This window comes from Meles meles, chromosome 6, assembly GCF_922984935.1.
Source record: "Meles meles chromosome 6, mMelMel3.1 paternal haplotype, whole genome shotgun sequence".
Lineage (NCBI taxonomy): Eukaryota > Metazoa > Chordata > Mammalia > Carnivora > Mustelidae > Meles > Meles meles.
In genome coordinates, this window is record NC_060071.1 from 50,370,777 (window position 1) to 50,388,480 (window position 17,704).

General features: G+C 40.8%; 2 protein-coding genes across 9 annotated transcripts in view; one reads left to right on the forward strand and one right to left on the reverse strand.

Annotated features, from left to right (window-relative positions):
• DIS3L (DIS3 like exosome 3'-5' exoribonuclease) overlaps positions 1-12,734 on the forward strand; it is a 34,192-nt gene extending 21,458 nt beyond the window's left edge. For 2 of the 5 annotated variants that reach the window (XM_046008555.1, XM_046008556.1), the window contains 10 exons: positions 1,274-1,443; positions 2,546-2,707; positions 4,591-4,838; positions 5,417-5,509; positions 7,578-8,111; positions 9,498-9,652; positions 9,756-9,934; positions 11,075-11,220; positions 12,125-12,299; positions 12,387-12,734. In XM_046008555.1, the coding sequence (XP_045864511.1) occupies positions 1,274-1,443; positions 2,546-2,707; positions 4,591-4,838; positions 5,417-5,509; positions 7,578-8,111; positions 9,498-9,652; positions 9,756-9,934; positions 11,075-11,220; positions 12,125-12,299; positions 12,387-12,695 (2,171 nt within the window). In that variant the 3' untranslated portion in view covers positions 12,696-12,734. Of the gene's footprint in view, positions 1-1,273; positions 1,444-2,545; positions 2,708-4,590; positions 4,839-5,416; positions 5,510-7,577; positions 8,112-9,497; positions 9,653-9,755; positions 9,935-10,489; positions 10,666-11,074; positions 11,221-12,124; positions 12,300-12,386 lie in introns of those variants that run through there. The other 3 variants (XM_046008557.1, XM_046008559.1, XM_046008558.1) reach the window with 3 other exon arrangements.
• A 141-nt stretch (positions 12,735-12,875) lies between these two features.
• The window catches only part of TIPIN (TIMELESS interacting protein), a 29,129-nt gene continuing 24,300 nt past the window's right edge, over positions 12,876-17,704 (reverse strand). For all 4 annotated transcript variants that reach the window (XM_046008564.1, XM_046008561.1, XM_046008560.1 and 1 more), the window contains 2 exons: positions 16,641-16,844; positions 12,876-15,033 (listed from right to left, as the gene is read on the reverse strand). In XM_046008564.1, the coding sequence (XP_045864520.1) occupies positions 14,855-15,033; positions 16,641-16,844 (383 nt within the window). In that variant the 3' untranslated portion in view covers positions 12,876-14,854. The remainder of the gene's footprint in view (positions 15,034-16,640; positions 16,845-17,704) is intronic.

Below are 17,704 nucleotides of genomic sequence, written 5' to 3' on the forward strand. Positions count from 1 at the left end.
AACCCAAAGGCCCAGGGATAACCCTCCACATTTTTCTCACTCATCAGCAAGTCCCATGTGGCCTGAATGTGGCGGCTCCCACGCTTCACCAGATCTCTCCTGTTAGGGTCCTCTAGAACCCCTTGATGTGGTCACCCCAGTCTCCGTCTCACTGGTTTCCCTGCTCCCTCTCTTGCTCCCAATGGCCTCTTCTCCACATGGGAGCCAGCCACAGGAGTCCCTTTAAAGGGCTTTGGGTCCTGTCATGTCTCTGCTCAAAGCTCTCCAGTGACTGCTTCCTGTTTCTCAGAATAAAATCCAAAGTCTTTACCATGGCCTGCAGGATCCCACCGGCTTGGGCTGCCTTCTGTCACTGTCCTCATCATCACTGCTCCTGCCACATTGACCATCTTGACTTCTGCACCATTGAAAACAAGCTTTCCCCAAACCTCCTCACGCCGACCTCCCTCACTTCAACTCTCTGCTCAGATTGTCACTTCACTTAAAATGGCTGCCACTGCTGACCCTTTGTCACTCTTGGTCACCTCATCCTGTTTTGTATCTTCCTTAGCAAATATTGCTACCTTCCCTGTATTTACTTTTTATTGTCTGTTTCCCACTCCTACGGACACCCAGACTAGAGCGTCCACTCTGGAAAATCAAGGATTTTGTTCTGATGCTGCTACATGTCCTGCGCCTAGAACAGGGCTCGTACCTGTTAGGGGCTTAATGAGTCAATCAATACTTAAATAGTTAATAGATAGCACTTTTTTTCTTGACCTCAGTCAGTGATGCTGGGTAGTGTTGTATATGAGACTTAACGATTTGTGCAGACTTCAATGTATACAGTGTTGGCCCAAATGATCTTGGCTGGTGGGAAAATGCAAGAAAGACAGTGAAAATGCACAAGAGAGGGCATATGTTAAAAGTAAATAAATAAAAATCACTGGCTTTTCCTGACACCCTCACCCTGCGATTGATAAGAGAAGGGCAAAAGAGAAAGTGGAAAGTGGGTCTAATAGATGCTAAGTGTCACATCAGATCCCGCAACAGAAAGGGCAAATTGATGATGTTATTTTAAAAAAAAAAAGATCTATTTTTCAAAAAATTAGCCATCTTAACAGTAAAAACGCCAGGAAGACAAATGTTTAAACATCTCTCGACTTGCGTGGATGTGCTTGAGACAAACGGAACATTGTGTTTCCTGTTTTCCTTCCTCACTACTGAACTAGTCAGCATCCAGAGAAGTAACATGTCACCATCGAAGGCCTTGTTTTGTTTTGTTTTCCCAAAGGCAGAGTGGTGGGCATCCTTCAGAAGAACTGGCGGGATTACGTGGTGACCTTTCCATCCAAAGAAGAGGTCCAGTCTCAGGGCAAAAACGCTCAGAAAATCCTGGTTACACCTTGGGATAACAGAATTCCCAAAATCCGCATCAGCACGCAGCAAACGGAGGCGCTCCAGGTAGCTGCCATTGTACTTCTCCTCCTGTCTTTGCCGGCTGTCGCACTCTACCAGGAAACACAGTTAGTGCCTTTGCCTAAGAAGGGATAAATTATTGATGGCATCTGGCATTTCGAGATCCTGTTTTTTAAAAATTTTAAATATATAGAACCATCTGTTAAGCAGTCCTTGGTTAATAAATGAAAGCCAGAGAGAAACTGTCCTAGAAAGAGCCGTGTAGGACAGCTACAGAGTCCATACATTATCTGGCTGTCCAACACAGAAACTTTCAATAGATATGCTTTGCCAACACTAACAAGCTTTCTTCCAGCCAGCGATACAGAAATACGATCTCTCTGCCCTGTAGGGATGATATAGTGGTACTTCACCAAATTGATTATCCATAAAGGAATATAGCACTGGAGGGAAGATATAAACAAGGAAGTTAGAAATTAACCTTTACTGTGGCAAAAAGTACAGGCATGTCCCAGTTTCATTTGCCTGATGTTCTGCAGTTTGTAAATGAGACCTCATAGCCGGACGTCCCCAGCCAGTAACCTGGTCTTGGTGCACCCTTCGCATCCTTGGAGGCCTTCTGCGGGCCGTCAGAGGCTTCTTGCAGCCCTCGCTTCCCAAACCCGTGGTTTGCTGGAACTTGGGGGCAGTGGGGTTCAGTTCACACTGACCCCTCCCTCCCCACCGAAAGATGTCCCTGAAACTTAGAAAGTAACTTCAAAGAAGGTAGAAAGTAACTCGCACACTGAAAAAATTGAGATTTTTGTTTTGAAACGGAATTTGTACTATGCACCATGGGGTTTTCTTTTGTGTTGCAGATATTAACTAGAATGTGTCGCAGTTGGCTTTCTTTAACTGAAATTTGCAGCCTCCTTATTGGATGTAGAGGGATATTGCCTCCTTCCAAAGCCTTGGGCTGAGCACTTACATAACCATCTGGCAATTTAGTAAAACAGCAAGAACCGAAACAAAAAGCAAAGCCCACTGTTCAGTCGGCCACTTTTCTTTTGGAACTTGATGCTGTGTATCTTGTGTGTCTGGTGCCTCTGACTGACCCACTTAATTCCTGGAGCTGGGCTGGTGGGGTTTCTTTTCTCTCTTTGTGCAGGACTTCCGGGTGGTTGTGCGCATCGATTCCTGGGAGTCGACATCCCTGTACCCAAATGGACATTTTGTGCGTGTTTTAGGCAGAATTGGGGACCTGGAAGGGGAAATCGCGACCATCTTGGTGGAAAACAGCATTTCGGTTGTCCCTTTCTCCGAAGCTCAGGTCCGGTTTCCCAGAGTCCTTTGGTCTGGTGAAAGAAATTCTGTACAGTTTCTTTTTGCATTTGTTTGTTCTTTGTTTCATCGTTAAGAAGAAAAATCTCTGTACTGTGTAACCACTCACGAAAGTCACAGATAATGGAAGCAGCTCACTCCTCTCTGTTCTGTGTGTGGACCAGACTAAAGTCAGCTCCGAGTGCATAGTTTCCCAGAGCCTCACAGCTCTCAAATTTTTACATTTTCCAACTGTGCTTAAAAATGGTATGTCACTGGCTATTGTCAGTATACATCCATCGCCCCCAGCTGCAAAGGTGCCTGGTTACACACCCTACTGGGCTCCACTCCCCATCATAATCACTCACCCACAGGCCTGCACAGAGCCACGGGGAGTAGCTTCTAGGGTCCCATACATCTCTGACCTGCGGGTCACCAAGTCATGCTCATGAAACAGTTTTTGTAACCTTTGCAGAAAACACACATTCAATAAACATAAAACATTAGCTATGGTCATCCCTTTATGATCTTTTACAGTCCTCATAGATCTTGTTTATCATTTTTGCATAACTAGATCCATAGTGTGCCTGTGCTGTTTTCTGTTCTGCTTCTTTCACTTCAGACTACTTCTGTGTATTGACACAGCTATGTCTTCCTAGTTAATGGCAAATTACTGCATATCAATGCACTCTGCTTAAGTCTTCCTCAGTTTTGGGCATGGGGCTGTTTAATTTTTCAGTAGTAGAAGAAATGCTACTTCAAACATTTTTCTAAACATTGCTTTTTTTTTTTTTCTTTTGCATCATTTTTCTTGGGAGGTAATCCTTAAAGTAAGATTACCAAGTCAAAGGGCATAAAAAATTTAAGTGGCTTTTATTCGTATCGGCAGATTGTTCTCCAGAAATATTGGACCAGTTTGCATTGCCATCAAGAACGTATGGGTGTTCTTATTTTCATTACAGTCTTTGACAGGACAGGAGCTATAATAGTAAAATATTCTAGAATATTTTACATTATTAAATTTTTATGCTTAACATTAGTTTCTGGAAATTATTTGTTGACTTGTTTTGACAGCTCTTAGTGAAAATGTTAGAATAAAATAAAGCATGGGGTAGACTTCACAGGGCCAGAATTTTCTCTTCCCGTTTAGCCTACTTAACTGCAAATTGATGGCCTAAACAGGTAATAATAGAGAGAAAGTGCCCTAGATTGGTCCTACTTAAATTATCTTTAAGGAACAGGCTTTTAGTACTTGGGACATGTTGGGGTTTTTTTTTTTTTCAGAGCTTGACTTGAACTAAAAGCTCCATTGCATTTAAAAAGTGGATCATTTGAAAGTGGGCAAGGGGTTGCACTCTTTCTAAGGCACCATTCATCCTCGTTCTGGCCTGCATAACTAAAGAAGCTGCTGGAAACTGGCACATTTCCTGGCAGACTGTAAGGGTCCTCAAAGACAGGGGACTGTGTCTTTCCTATTGGCTTCTGACCTTTCCAGAGCTTAGCACAGTTCCTGACACACATTAGGCACCTAATAAATAATTATCGATCAAAAGAAGTAAATGGGTTGGGGTGCCTGGGTGGCTCAGTGGGTAAAAGCCTCTGCCTTCGGCTCAGGTCATGATCCCAGGGTCCTGGGATCGAGCCCCACATCGGGCTCTCCGCTCAGCGGGGAGCCTGCTTCCTCCTCTCTCTCTCTGCCTGTCTCTCTGCCCACTTGTGATCTCTGTCTGTTAAATAAATTAAAAAAAAAAAAAAAGTAAATGGGTTAATTGCAAAAGGTAACGGGGAATGAACGGGATTTCTGTGAGATTGCAGTGAGAATGTTCCAGAGCAGAGTTTCAATAGGAAACTTGTGGTGTGAGAATTGCTGAATATCTGACTGTCATCATACAGATGTGTGAAATGCCAGTCAACACACCAGAAAATCCCTGGAAAGTGAGTCCAGAAGAGGAACGAGAACGGAAAGACTTGAGGGAAACCCATCTCGTGTTCAGCATTGACCCAAAAGGCTGTGAAGATGTGGACGACACGCTCTCAGTCAGAACCTTAGCTAACGGCAACTTGGAACTCGGGGTCCACATTGCAGACGTAACGCACTTTGTGCCACCAAATTCTTACATCGACATCGAAGCTAGGACAAGGTAATGCATTTTGAGACCAGCGGGGTGAGTTTGTATTTGGGACCCTCACCTAGTTCTTAACTCCCTATTTTCAGAGTCTCAAACCAAAGATTTCCCAGTTTTGTGCAATTCTGTAAATCCATTCTAGAAAAAAGGAAAAAAATGGAGGTCCACTTATCCTTTCCCTATAGAGAAATAGTTCCTTGATCAATTTACCTTTCCTTTTTTTTTTTTTTTTTTTAACAGAACCTTTTCAAACCCACTTTCCTTCCAAATTGCGATGAGTTAAATTTTTCCTGGATGGATACTCTTTCCTATAAATACTGGCTCATTACACTCTAATTTTTCTTAGACAGCTAAGATTCATGTCACTTTTTCTTTATTTTCTATATCAGTGGAAGAATATTCAGCCCAAGGCAGTCTCCCTTAGAAAAGTGGGAACATGGGAATAGCTCCATTACCCAGCCTGCTGCGCTTTATGAAAAAGCAACAGCCTTGGGGGATTTGCACTGTGAACTTGGCGATTTCCCTCCCCACGGCCCCTGCGGCCAGCAGCTCTGCTGCTGAAGGTCACACACCCACATATGTGTCATTCACAGGGCCATCACTTACTATTTAGCGGACCGTCGCTATGACATGCTGCCCTCCATCCTCAGCGCTGATCTGTGCTCCCTTCTGGGAGGCGTTGATAGGTGAGTTTGTTCATGATTTTTTTTTTTTTTAAAGATTTTATTTATTTATTTGACAGAGAGAAATCACAAGTAGGCAGAGAGGCAGGCAGAGAGAGGAGGAAGCAGGCTCCCTGCAGAGCAGAGAGCCCGATGCGGGGCTCAATCCCAGGACCCTGAGATCATGACCCTTAATCCACTGAGCCACCCAGGCGCCCCTGTTCATGATTTTTTTTTCTTCGATCACCAGGGCTTGTCTTGGCTCTTCTGTGCTGCCCAGTGCTTTGCTTCTGGTCTCTTTCTCCTCTTCTTTTGAATATGCTCTTGCCCCCCTGTTCCCTACCCCCGTTTTTCCCCTGTGCCCCCTGCACCACTCATTTGTAGGTGTTCTATTTCTCTAGACTTCCCTGCCCTTCCTGTCGTCTTTTCTGTACGTCTAGCTGTGAGGCCACTTTCCCCCCTGTTGTTGGCTTTTTAAAACTCAGCTAAAGGCTAAGAACAAACATGGACAACTTTGTGCATATCTATTCCCTGGCTGAGGCTGTTTTGTATGAGGACCATGAACTTAGGGAGTCTTTTATTTGTGGTAGTTAACATTTATATCTGTCTTTGAATACATAATAAAATCATATAGTCCAAAATTTATAGGTTCCAAAAGATATTTCATGAAAGGCTCCCCTCCTGTCACTTTCCCCCAGTTACCAAGTTCTTACGTATTTTTCTGGATATAGTGCATATACACACAAATGTGGACATGTGGTCTCTCTCTCATATACAGATTGTGACGTTATATGTATGGATGCTGTTCAGCTGCTTGCTTTTTATTTCTCTTAACAGTGTAGCTTGTAGATCATTCCATATTAGTAACAGTTGCTTGTCTATGGAAATTTGGATTGTTCTCAGTCTTTGGCTATTACAAAGAAAACTGTACTGAATTACATGGAACATAAGTCATTTCATATTTTTAAAAGTAGAGTATAACTGACAGATAAATTCCTAGAAGTGGAATTTCTGTGTCAAAGGGTATATTCATTTGTGTTTAGATAGATGTAATCAAATTGCCCTCCATAAAGATTACACCAGTTATATTCCCACCACTGATGTATGAGAATGCTTGTTCCCCAACAGGCCTTACCAACACAATATGTTGTATTTTTTTTAATCTTTGCCAATTTGAGATGAAAATGGTATCTTACTTAGGTGGTTTTAATTTGCACTTTTCCTGTTATGAATAAAATTAAACATTATTGTGTATGTTTAACACTCATGTATGTATGTATTCTTTTCTGTTTCTATAAAAGGAACTCTTTCAGGTTCCATTCCTTTTTTTTTTTTTTTGCTCTCCATCTGTTTGTTATTGATTTATAAGAACTCTTTACATATTAGGAAAATTAGCCCTTTGTTTTTTTTTTTTTTTTTTTATAAATTTTTTTTTAAAGATTTTATTTATTTATTTGACAGAGAGAGATCACAAGTAGGCAGAGAGGCAGGCAGAGAGAGTGAGAGGGAAGCAGGCTCCCTGCGGAGCAGAGAGCCCGATGCGGGACTCGATCCCAGGACCCTGAGATCATGACCTGAGCCGAAGGCAGTGGCTTAAACCACTGAGCCACCCAGGTGCCCCAGCCCTTTGTTTTTATATGTGCAAATGTTGCATGTGTTTTTAAACAGAGAGATGGTAAAGTGGGTCTTTATTAAGTGAACTTTTTTTGCTAATTAGCCCTCCATCGAGAGTGATATGATAGTTCATTGTTATTCTGTAGGATTTGAAAGGCTTTCTTCTTTACTAGCAAGCCCACCAGACTTGACTCTCTCAGTGCTATGCTAGTCTAATCAAAATGGAAAACTGTAAGGTAGTGTTTGTAACATTACATGTGAACTCATTTCAGATTTGCTCAGAGCTCAAAAGAACGTAGACTAACTTTGTTGTTTTAATTTTAAATATTTTTTGAGTTAATGGTGGAGTGTTTGAATTGAGACATTGGTCCAGAAACCTATAGCATTATCATTTCTTTTAAGTTACATTTCGGGTCTATTCTACTTGCTTCAAAAATGGAAGAATTGAATAATGATGTCAGTGTTACTGGTTTTATAGGTATGCCGTAAGTGTCATATGGGAATTGGATAAAACCTCCTATGAAATTAAGACAGTGTGGTACGGCAGGACCATTATTCGATCAGCATACAAACTGTTTTATGAAGCAGCCCAGGAACTGCTGGACGGAAACTTCCACATTGTTGATGATATTCCAGAATTCAGAGACTTGGATGAGAAGAGCAGACAAGCCAAACTGGAGGAGTTGGTGTGGGCCATTGGAAAGTTGACTGACATAGCGCGCCACATCCGGGCTAAGCGAGACCGTTGCGGGGCCCTGGAATTAGAGGGGGTAGAGATTCGTGTTCAGCTGGATGAAAAAAAGAACATCCATGACCTCATCCCCAGGCAGCCCCTGGAAGTCCACGAGACGGTGGCTGAATGCATGATCTTGGCCAACCACTGGGTAGCCAAGAAGATCTGGGAGAGTTTCCCTCATCAGGCCTTGTTGCGCCAACACCCTCCTCCACAGCAGGAGTTTTTTTCTGAACTGCGAGAATGTGCTAAAGCAAAAGGCTTCTTCATAGATACACGGTAACTCCTCTCTTGAGGGGGCAGAGGAATGGAGGGAGTGCTGTACACTTATTTATCTTACAGTAGTTCCTAAAATGGGACAGCCAGATCTTTGACCAAAAATAGAAAACTTCTTGGCTCTCTTCATTTACTACATTGTAGGTATAGAGCTTAAAATTAAAAGAAGTTTATTTAGGCATAATTTTGATCCACTACAATTTGTGATGCAGAAGTAAGGGACCTGTTACTCCTGGTTTAATTTCATAGACCCCTTTGGCAAATACCAAGAAGTAAACCTGTTTATTTCAGTGCTTTAAAAATGCAACTTATCTTTGAGGCAACATCCTAAAATACCAGACCAAAGATAAATGTATACCATCCCTTCATAGAATGAGACATTTTCATTTGCCACTCCTCCAGGAGAAAAGATCTTCCCTATTAAAAATGCTGTACAGGGGTTGGCTCAGTCAGTAGAGCATGTGACTCTTTTTTTTTTTTTAAGATTTTATTTATTTATTTGATAGAGACACAGTGAGAAAGGGAATACAAGCAGAGGGAGTGGGAGTGGGAGAGGGAGAAGCAGGCTCCCCACCGAGCAGGGAACCTGATACGGGGCTCAATCCCAGGACCCTGGGATCATGACCTGAGCTGAAAGCAGACGCTCAATGACTGAGCCACCCGGGCATACCTGTTAGTTTCATTTTTTTAATATTCTGTATTTCTGGGTTTTAAATATTATTTGAGTAAATAAACTATTTCCTGTCCCTTTCTCTTTAAAAAAAAGGGGGGGGGAATAATTTACGTTTCTCTTAACTGCACCTCAGGTTTGGTTTAGTTCTGCTTTTTAAGTCCCTCTGGCTCAGTAATTTTTTTTTTTTTTTAAGATTTTATTCATTTATTTGACAGAGTTCACAAGTAGGCAGAGAGAGAGGAGGAAGCAGGCTCCCTGCCGAGCGGAGAGCCCAATGTGGGGCTCGATTCCAGGACCCTGGGATCATGACCTGAGCTGAAAGCAGAGGCTTTAACCCACTGAGCCACCCAGGTGCCCCTGGCTTAGTAATTTTTGATTTTCAAAAAGCCCATTCTTTGATCCGTAAGGGATGTTTCACATTAAGCGTATTAGGAATTCAGTTCCACAAAAGCATTTGACCACTTACTATGTGCTGGGCATTAACCTAACCACATAGGTATCAGTACATGGTTCTTAACTACTTTGGAAATATTATTTAAAATTATACACTTTCTTTGTTTCAACCTTAAAAGCAGACCAGATTCCTATAGTTGAAAAGAGTTGCATCTAAAACATATCCAAAATAAAATTTCTTCAGAATGAAAGATTGCCCTTAGAGTATTGACTTGTACATTGTTGCTGGGGACTAAATAAAGGTCTTTCGGTTTTTTTGTCAGGTCCAATAAAACACTGGCTGATTCTCTGGATAATGCGAATGACCCCAACGATCCCATAGTAAACAGATTGCTGCGATCCATGGCCACGCAGGCCATGTCTAACGCACTGTATTTCTCTACTGGGTCGTGTGCAGAGGAGGAGTTCCATCATTATGGTGAATGATAGCATTTCCTTTTGTGTGGCCATAACCTTGAGCAGGTCATTTAAAAAGTATTTTTTGTTGTTGTTGATTTCCATCTTTTGGTTTCTTTTTGAAGGCCTTGCATTAGATAAATATACTCACTTTACGTCTCCGATAAGAAGATACTCAGATATTGTAGTACACCGATTGCTGATGGCAGCCATTTCAAAAGATAAGAAAATGGAAATCAAGGACAATTTGCTCAGCAACAAAGATCTTGAGGAATTATGCAGACATATCAACAACAGAAACCGAGTAAGGGGGGATTTTAACTTCTCTTCCATCATCTCTTTTGCTAAGAGAGTATCAGCTTTATTTTATGATGGAATGAAGGACCATATAGTCTAGCATATTAAATTCTAGCATTATTCTACCCAAGGAAATAAGGTGAAAAATTGTAATGTCTCTTGTGTTGCTCTCAATGTTTACAGATGTTACAAAGTCACTTAATGTGGGTTTAGGAGATTTGACAATAGGTCAGATGTTTTTCCCAGAACATAGGACTGTAAAAGACCACGCATCATCTCACCACCCAGAGATAGCCATTATTCACTATTCCAGACCGTGATTTTTATTTATGACAAATAGGGTAGCACACCTGCTCTCTGAAATCTTTTGCACTTGACACAGCTGTTACTGACAGCATCACCTCAGAGTAACGACAGCTTTCTTTTAGAAGCTGCTTTGTATTGTTTCCTATTGTTGGCTAGTGGCTACAGTATTGTACAGCATAGAAGAGAGCATTTGGTGATACAGAAAAATTGGAAACTACCTCAATATTTAATACAACTTTTGTATCTTGTATTCTAGTTCACTGCTGTGCAGTATTACAGTCACTAGCCATGTAGGCTAGTGTTCCGTTCTGCCCAGATTCTGGTGGGCAGCACTGTTGTCCTGGGCAACCCAGTTGACACCCCTCCTTGTATATACACCTTACAGACTTCTCAGACAGTTGCCCGGATTGCTGACCCAGAAGGTGTGCACAGGTAAATCTTCAGTTGGTGCATATGACCAAATTGCCCTCCGGGATAGCAGTACTAATTTATACTTGGACCAGCAGGATTGTGGTAGGACAGACAAAATGAAGGGGAGGCATGGATTCAGATTCTTTGCTGTACCTGAATGAACTGTAAACAGAGTCTAAGTCACAAACATGTTATTTTCTTAAAGAATTAGTTTTCTAAAGGACATTTTTAGGCAATGTTTGCTGGATGGTTAGGTTCCCACAAAACTGATTGAGTTCACGATAGGGAAGAATATTTGTAGTAATACTTACTAATACTTTAGTAAGTCCAGCCTTTTTAAAGACGTTGTTTCTGTGGGAGTATGAATTCTGCGTTTCCCCTGGGGATGTCCGCATGCTTTAGCCTGCTTGGGTTGTGCTGCTTCTTCCAGGCAGCCCAGCATTCTCAGAAGCAATCTACGGAGCTCTTCCAGTGCATGTATTTTAAAGACAAAGACCCAGAGAATGAGGCGCGTTGCATATCTGATGGGGTTATATATTCAATTAGAACAAATGGCGTACTCGTATTTATACCAAGGTATGTTACATCTTAACATAATAGTTGTTAAGAAATCGTGGTTATAGGGGCGCCTGGGTGGCTCAGTGGTTTAAGCCGCTGCCTTCGGCTCGGGTCATGATCTCAGGGTCCTGGGATTGAGTCCCACATCAGGCTCTCTGCTTGGAGGGGAGCGTGCTTCCCCCTCTCTCTCTTCTGCCTGCCTTTCTGCCTACTTATGATCTCTCTCTGCCAAATAAATAAATAAAATCTTTTAAAAAAAAAAGAAATCATGGTTATAATAGGGGCACCTGGCTGGCTCAATTGGTTTAAATATCTGCCTTCGGTTTGTGTCATGATCTCGGGGTCCTGGGATCGAGACCCGAGTTGGGCTTCCTGCTCAGCCAGGAGTGTGGTTGTCCCTCTCCCTGTGCCCCTACCCCTGCTGTGCTCATGGTCTCTATCAAATAAGATCTTAAAAAAAAAAAATTATAGTTAAATTAGTGTAGAACACAAAGACTGTGTCAGATGTAACTTGTTAAAATGGAACAACTATTTGGTAGGTACAGATGTACATATTGTAAGAGAATAATGTACTGTAAGAGTATAAAAGGAGGGGCACCTGGATGGCTCAGTCAGTTAAGCATCCAACTCGATCCCAGCTCAGGTTGTGATCTTAGGGTCCTGAGTTCAGGCCCCATGTTGGGCTCCTACTTAAAAAAAATTATAAAAGGAGATTAGCATCTAGAACATCTGTATTAGTGTTAAGAAAGGATTTTACTTCCTTATTTAGCAAAATAGTTTTCCACCTGCTCAGTGAAATATTTGGAGGTGAGAGGAAAATTGGTTTTAATCTAGAATAAAAACTAGCATTCTAGATTGAGGGTACAAGATTTGTATACTAAGAATACAGTATCTCTGGATTTTTATTCTGGCAATGATTCAGGTTTGGAATTAAAGGTGCCGCTTATCTAAGAAATAAAGATGGTTTGGTGATCTCCTGTGGCTCAGACAGCCGTTCTGAATGGAAACCAGGATCCCTTCAACGATTTCAAAACAAAATCACCTCTACCACAACAGGCGGGGAGTCTGTTACGTTCCATTTGTTTGACCATGTAACAGTGAGTCCGTATTTACATTCAGCCTTGCTTTCAATGTTGTGTATGAAGAATGTGATTTGGTAACATGCCTTTTCTCCTCTGTGATAGGTGAGAATGTCTGTACAAGCCTCCCGTTGCCATTCTGATACAATCAGGCTTGAAATAATAAGCAGTAAACCATACCTGATACCAGATGAAGAACTTTTTCATCAGAGCTCCCTCTTGTTAAAGAGTGATTTAGTGAAGGAAGTAACTAGATCTGTGGAGGAGGCTCAGCTTTCCCAAGAAGTCAAAGTAAACGTCATTCAGGAAGATTATCAGAAATACTGTCAAACAAAGGGAAGAAGCCTATACACACTCCTGGAGGAGATAAGGGACCTAGCTCTCCTGGATGTTTCCAACAGTTATGGAATGTGAAATACTCTTTTTGCTTCATTAAAAGAACTGTTTTGTGAACACTTTCAACCTTCTTTTTAACATTAACATCTAATGTTCTTTGTCACCTAATGTTCTAGTCATTTGGGATTCAGTCGATAGTTCAAGACCCAGAACATTTTCTCATCATTTATTAAAGCCGCATTAAAGAGCAGTTAGGTCCCTGTGGAAACTGATTTTTCAGAAGTGGATAGATCATGACGGGTGACTCTACAGTAGATTATCAGTCTCTTTTTAATAAATCCAGAATTGATTTTTGATTAGCTTATCTCAAATCCATTCTTCCAAAATAACTTAATTTTTCTAGTAACAACTACTCTGGGCCATTTGGATCCTAGGCCCCTCTGACAGCTTTCAGATTAACTTTTCAGGTTGTCTTCAGGTAAGACTTAGTTCTGTCCACCTACTCACTTTAAAACTTCTGTTTCATGTGACTCAAACGTCCCCTGCTGTCCCCATACCAGTTGGGGATAAAGCACAGGGAGTGGGGTGGAGTGCAGAAGTAAGTAATGTCTGTTTCCTCAAACTTCCCCTTTCCACCCTCTCATTTCTCTGAGTACTCCTTGGATGGAGCTACATTGACCTTGCCCTTGTGGAAGACTTGTTACTTTGCCAGTGTATCCCACTGCTGGGGAAAAAAAAAAAAACAAAAACAACAAAAAAACAACTTTTAGTCCTCCACCAGGCCAGTCCCCAGCCAGGCCAGAGGCCCCCTCACCCCAGCCCATATGTTCTTGTGCTCAGCTTCTGGTTTTCAGCCCAACCATCCTTGTCACCCTCCATCACCAGCAGGAGTCAGCAAACCTGATAGCATTAAGATGCCTACGTGTCCCCACTTCGGATAAAAGCCACTTTAGCAGCGTCACTATGCCAGTCTCAACACACAAAAAGCAGCCTTCCTGTGGCACCTGGCCGGCTCAGTTAGTGAAACATGTGACTCTGGATCTCAGGGTTTTGAGTCCCACGTGTGCGTAGAGATTACTTTAAAAAATAAAATCTTAAAGAAAGAAAAAAAGCAACCTTCCCATCTCCTAGTTTGTAAAAACTAGCTTTGCCTTTCCTTGTTGCCCATCGGAATCTGCCATGAACTAGACAGACCTTTAAACTTGGTTGTCAACGTGTCACTTCATCTGTAATTCACTCCTCCACCAGGCTGATAAACTCAGGCAGGAAAAACTCCAATCAGATCTCACCATCTGGCCCTAATACTTCTAACCTCGTATTTGCCATTCTTAAGTCTTTCATATTTCCTAGGATTTCCATTTCTGTATCATTATTGAACATGTCCTTCCCAGTCTTGCGTGGATCCTCCTAGGTATTCTGTGTTCCCTATGATGCTTTGCAAGTTTCTCCCACTTGTCAGTAAGGTACCAAGGAGCATCTGAACTCCCCTAGAATGGACAGATGCAGGCCAGGCAATACAGCTGCCTTTCAGGTGACACTTTTAAGTATTGAGTTTCTCCAAACACATGTAAACACATACAGAAACCTTAAACATTTTACCAAAAGTGTAAATTGCAGAACTAAATAGCAATAAGAAACTTTCATAAAGCCTCTAGAGACAGTCTATTTCTTTTTTTAATGGACATTAATATTTATTATACATTTACATCTCAAAATCCCCAATTTAGTGAAAATGACATTCAATGGCACTCTAGCAGCAGAAGGTGCTTCTTAACTACTAATCACTTTAATAAAGCCACGTCTATATAAAAATAAACACTAAATAGACTAAACTAAAGAAACAAGTATAAATACAAATAATACAGTATTTTAAACAGGAATCTGAAAGTCTTACTACATAAGAATTTTCACTCCAAGTAGACAAAATACATACTAATCTAAAACTTAAGAGGGTAAAAAGTTAATAGATTTTCTCTTAGTTGAAGCCTATCCAATCTCAGTAACATTTCTGGAGAAAGCATAAAGTTAATGACTATATATTTTAAAAGGAATGGTCCAGGGCACCTGGGTGGCTCAGTGGGTTTTTAAAGCCTCTGCCTTCAACTCAGGTCATGACCCCAGGGTCCTGGGATTAAGCCCCGAATCAGGCTCTCTGCTCAGCAGGGAGCCTGCTTCCTCCTCTTTCTCTGCCTGCCTCTCTGCCTAGTTGTGATCTGTCCAAAAAAAAAAAAAAATCTTTAAAAGGAATGGTCCAGTTGTGTTGTCTCTGTTTTTAATTCGTCCTCTTCATTTACAGCATTGGCGGCAGCAGCAGCATCATGTGGATTATCTAGAATGTCTTTATTAAATCCATCCAATGACTCCTCTTGATCCTCATCTGTATTAACCTCTTCAGTGGTCTGTGTGTTTATTGAGTCTAAAAGAGAAATCATCATTATTACTCATAAGCACCTGATCCAATCTTACCTGATAAATACAAATCTCTCCACAAACTTATCTCAGTGGAAATGAAACCTATGATCACTTTCTTCCAAGTCACTTGTATAGGTGTATAAAGTTCATTCAAAAATACAAGTCTTGAAAGGTACCAAACTCAAACTCTTGAATCGTACCCAAATGCAACTGTTCTCTTTCAAAAATCGCAGGTCTTAGATGAAAATTTTTAAAAATCAAGTGCACTTAACAGCTATACATCAAAGTGATCTCTAGCAAAGAAAATTTAGGATCCTTATTTCTATTTGGGCAGATTTTAAAGTCATACATTATAAATAGAAAATGGGCCTCAAAAGGCTTATTGCTGGGTATACTTTGATGATGACAGCAAAGGAACTGCCATCAATGACAGTTGGATCTTCATGTCATTTTTCACCTGGTAGTAATAAAATACCCATTTGTAAAGCTGAAGATTAAATTCATTTTAATTGGAAAGAACAATGTAGTCACATTAATTTTCACTTGTGAGTTTCACAATATCTTGGGTGAAACATTTTATAATATGGTATCTTTACTATTTAACCATAATTCTTATTTTTCCATTTCAAAAGGAAAACTACATTGGAAATGGAGAAAGACATATGCAGTTTGCTTCACTCAAAACCAACCTGGATATATTTTTAAATGTAGTTTTAATAATCTTGTCTAGTTTCCAAACTCAGCCTGTTTTAAAAACAGCAAATTTTAAGTTTTAAAAAGAGAGAAGAGAATGCATCAGATAAGCAAACTGACAGCTAAGTGACACAACACAATAAAAATTAAGGACTTATTTAAGTCACAGCAAATGACTCTAAAATCCTCAAAAGGTGCAGAAGGCATTTTATGGGTTTAGAGAAGTACCATAATAATTAATGTTCAAATTATGATCCTAAAGATAAAATATGGGGTCCTGGGTGGCTCAGTTGGTTAAGTGTCTGCCTTTGGCTCAGGTCATGATCCTAAGGTCCTGGGATCCAGACCCGAGTCGCAGCAGGGAGCCTAATTCTCCTCCTGCCCCTCCCCTCCTTGTGTGCTCTCTCTCAAATAAATTTTTAAAATCTTAAAAAAAAAAGGGGGGCGCCTGGGTGGCTCAGTGGGTTGAAGCCTCTGCCTTCAGCTCAGGTCCTGGGATCCAGCCCCCCATCGGGCTTTCTCCTCAGCAGGGAGCCTGATTCCTCTTCTCTGCCTCCTTGTGATCTCTGTCAAATAAATAAAATGTTTTAAAAAAATAAAATCTTAGGAAAAAAAAAATGTCACACACTTTAAGGAGTCAGAGAAGATTCAGAATCAAGTTGAAGGGATTAAAATAATTTTTTAAGCAGTCCCCAGCTATCCAGAAAACCATCTTAGACTCACTTATTCTTTGAGGATTCCAGATAGCTCACATACGCACACACATACGTGTGCTCTTTCTCAAATATATATAAACTTAATACAGCAGATTTTCCTATTCCTAGCGGCATTTTATCTTGCAGATAGTAGAAAAGTTAAAATTTCTAACATGCCTTTGATATATTAATGGTAGCACATAAAACCCAGCATAAAATTTACCATTTCCAAGGGACTGACTATTACTCAATAGCTTTGCCTGCCTTCTTTCCAAGGCCAGTTGTTTATTTCTCTCAATTCTCTGTTGTTGTTCTTCTGTTAGGCTTCTACTTGACTCAGAAGCAAAATTCTCACTTCCCAGTGAGTTTGTCGAGAAGGGATCTAATTGGGTAGCCATTACGTCATGGTCATGATTTTCTCCTTCATCTGCAGTAGAAATGAAAGTTACTACATCTGTGATTAGAAAAAGAGCTTAATGCAGCTATTAGTTAAAAGCCAGTTTAAAGTAACAAGGTGCCAGAACTGAAGAAACTTTCTTCAAATTCTTCTGGGAGAATGTTCTAAATACTGATGACACTTGAACAACAGAAGAGTCAGTGATGCCGACACCCAGCACAATCAAAAATCCGCAGAGAACTTGGGCCTCTCCAAAGCGTAACTACTAATAGCTGACTATTGACCACAATATGAATAACACAGTCAATTAACACATATTATCTATATTATATGTATACATATACTGCACTTTTCAAGTAAGCTAGAGAAAAGAAAATGTTGTTAAAGAAAAGCATAAGGAAGAGAAAATACATTTACAGTATTGAACCATAAGAAATCTATAAGTAGACCTGCTCAATTCAAACCCAGTTTTTCACGGGGTCACCTGTATGTGCTTGATTCAAGCAAGTAAAAGGAATACTTATAAATCATTCTAAAGAGACAAGTCAAATGGAAATAATAGTTTTAAAATATGCATGAACAGGGGCACCTGGATGGCTCAGTGGGTTGAGCCTCTGCCTTCGGCTCAGGTCATGATCTCAGGGTCGTGGGATCAAGCCCTGCGTCGTACTCTCTGCTTGGTGGGGAGCCTGCTTTCCCCTCTCTCTCTCTGCCTACTTGTGATCCCTCTCTGTCAAATAAAATCTTTAAAAAAATTTTTTTTAATAATAAAAAAATTTTAATAATAAAATTTTTTTTAAAAAGCATGAATAGAAAGCACAAGTTCTTAGTTATGATTAGAAAATATTGGGGCACCCGGGTGGCTCAGTGGGTTAAAGCCTCTGCCTTCG